At 37.0% G+C, this 2,144-nt stretch overlaps 1 protein-coding gene across 1 annotated transcript; it reads right to left on the bottom strand.

Annotated features, from left to right (window-relative positions):
- Window positions 1-326: 326 nt before the first annotated feature.
- On the bottom strand, window positions 327-1,271 carry LOC140527530 (olfactory receptor 2AG1-like). Its single transcript, XM_072644531.1, has one exon. It carries the CDS (start codon window positions 1,269-1,271, stop codon window positions 327-329), a length of 945 nt encoding a protein of 314 aa, XP_072500632.1.
- Window positions 1,272-2,144: the final 873 nt, after the last annotated feature.

Genomic DNA, 2,144 nt, shown 5'->3' with positions numbered 1-2,144 from the left:
TGCTGATTTTGACTACAATTCCTTAGAAAAATTCTAGCATGCATTAAAGAGCGGGAGTTTTGTTACCTGGGCACAATTATTTCTGTGAATTAGAAAAGCCAAATATTTTGAACTTCTCTAGAATTTCCTTTATATCATCCCATCAGTAAATGCCTCTCACATCCTGAATAACTTCATGATTAGAATGCAGTAGGTTTGAAAAAGGAAAGGGAAAAATTTGATTAGGGTGCCCCATGAGATGTTCAAGTCAGACAGCAGCAAGCCTAAGGAGAAATTGTTAGCTACTAGCTCACAGCTGCAAGATCAACAAAGGCTTATTCAGCATTCTACAATTTTGGTACTAAGGGTCCTTTCCCTAGCAAATTCTTCAAGGCTCCCAGTACATCCTTGTTCCTCAGGCTATAGATCAGGGGGTTCAGGGCTGGAGTAACAATGGTATAGAATACAGAGAAGATATTGTCCCGCTGAGGGCTGTGGTAGGCACTGGGCAGGACATATATCAACACCACATTTCCATAGTAGAGCACAACCACTGTCAGATGGGATGAGCAGGTAAGGAGGGCTTTCTGTTTCCCCTGTTTTGAGGGCATTTGGAATACAGCAATCAAAACCAGTGTATAGGAGGCAAGGATAGCAGAGAGGGGAATGAGGGTCAGTACTACACCCATTGTGTATACCATTAACTGATATTTTGTGATATCAACACATGCCAGCTTCAACAAAGAAGGGATCTCACAGAAAAGATGTCTTATCTCCCGGTTTTTACAGAAAGGTAAGTGCATCGTGTATATGGTATATACAAGGGAATTTATGAATCCCACAAGCCAGGATGTGGCCACCATGGACCAGCAAACTTTTGGTCTCATGAAGACCGTATACTTCAAGGGATGTCTAATGGCTACATAACGGTCATATGACATGAAGGCCAACAGGATATCTTCAGAACTTCCAACAGTTAGTTCCAGAAACATCTGAATTCCACAACCTGAAAAAGAGATGATGTTGTTTCCACTCAGGTAATCCACAACTGTTTTGGGAGAAATTACAGTTGTAAAGAGCAGATCCATAAGTGAGAGCTGGCTGAGGAAGAAGTACATAGGCACATGGAGCCTCTTGTCCATAGTGATCAACAGGATCAGGAGTCCATTGTTGATCACAGCCACCAGGTAAAGGAAGCTGATTGTGGCACAAAGCAATCCAGGATACTTACTGTCCTGGATAATTCCAATGAGGATGAAACTATTTTCCCAGGTGGTATTCCAGAGTTCCATTGCATAAACTCTTTTTTTCCTGTGCCAAAACAGAGAGGTAAGTACATAGACTCAAGAAATCCCGGAATATTATTAATATATGAAGTTACAGGCCACTAAAATTCACTAGGTGGTAAGTCAATAATGTGAGAGCCTTTCCATTGGGCAACTGGACTGATGGCAACAGTTATTGAGCTTACTTTCTGATAAAAGTATTTCTTCTCTAATGATTGAGAAAGATGATCACCAAATTATCTATGTAATGAGTGATGGATTACTTTAAAATATGTGTGTATATATGTATATATATATACATGTATGTATACATATACACCTCTCAACAGAATTATTATAGAGTACAAACCCATAAAAATCTATTAAATTATTTGGAGTAATGTGATAATTCTTTTAGATTTTCTTCATAATTTTACTTATTCTAAGATTTTTAAATTATTTATTTCATTTTTAAGTTTTATTGTTTTCTGCCTAAAGATTATTAATTTACATATATTACACACATACATAGATAAATAGATAGGTAAATAGATAGATAGATATACATGTAATCAATTACATATCTGTCATCATGACCATCAAATTGGCAGGGATATAAGGATGAATTTTGAAGTGAATTCATAAGGAGAAGAAATCTGAACAGGTTCAATTAAGATTCTATTAGTTCCCGTCCCATAGTTTTATGAATTTACGTTTCTGTGTTATATATAGTATATTTTGTTTTTCCTTTTCTTTAAGACTCAAAAGTTAAGAATTTGCCTAAGGATGGAACAGGAAGATTGACAGTTGTGAGAGAAAGAGGCATTGAATTTACGAGTCAGAGAAAAAAAGTTTCCAGAACCAGTGTTGGCGCTTTCTCATGTCTGCTCATCCTACTTC

This window comes from Notamacropus eugenii, chromosome 1, assembly GCF_028372415.1.
Source record: "Notamacropus eugenii isolate mMacEug1 chromosome 1, mMacEug1.pri_v2, whole genome shotgun sequence".
Classification (NCBI taxonomy): domain Eukaryota; kingdom Metazoa; phylum Chordata; class Mammalia; order Diprotodontia; family Macropodidae; genus Notamacropus; species Notamacropus eugenii.
The sequence above is the reverse complement of the archived record's forward strand: the minus strand, read 5'-3'. Positions and strand labels throughout refer to the sequence as shown.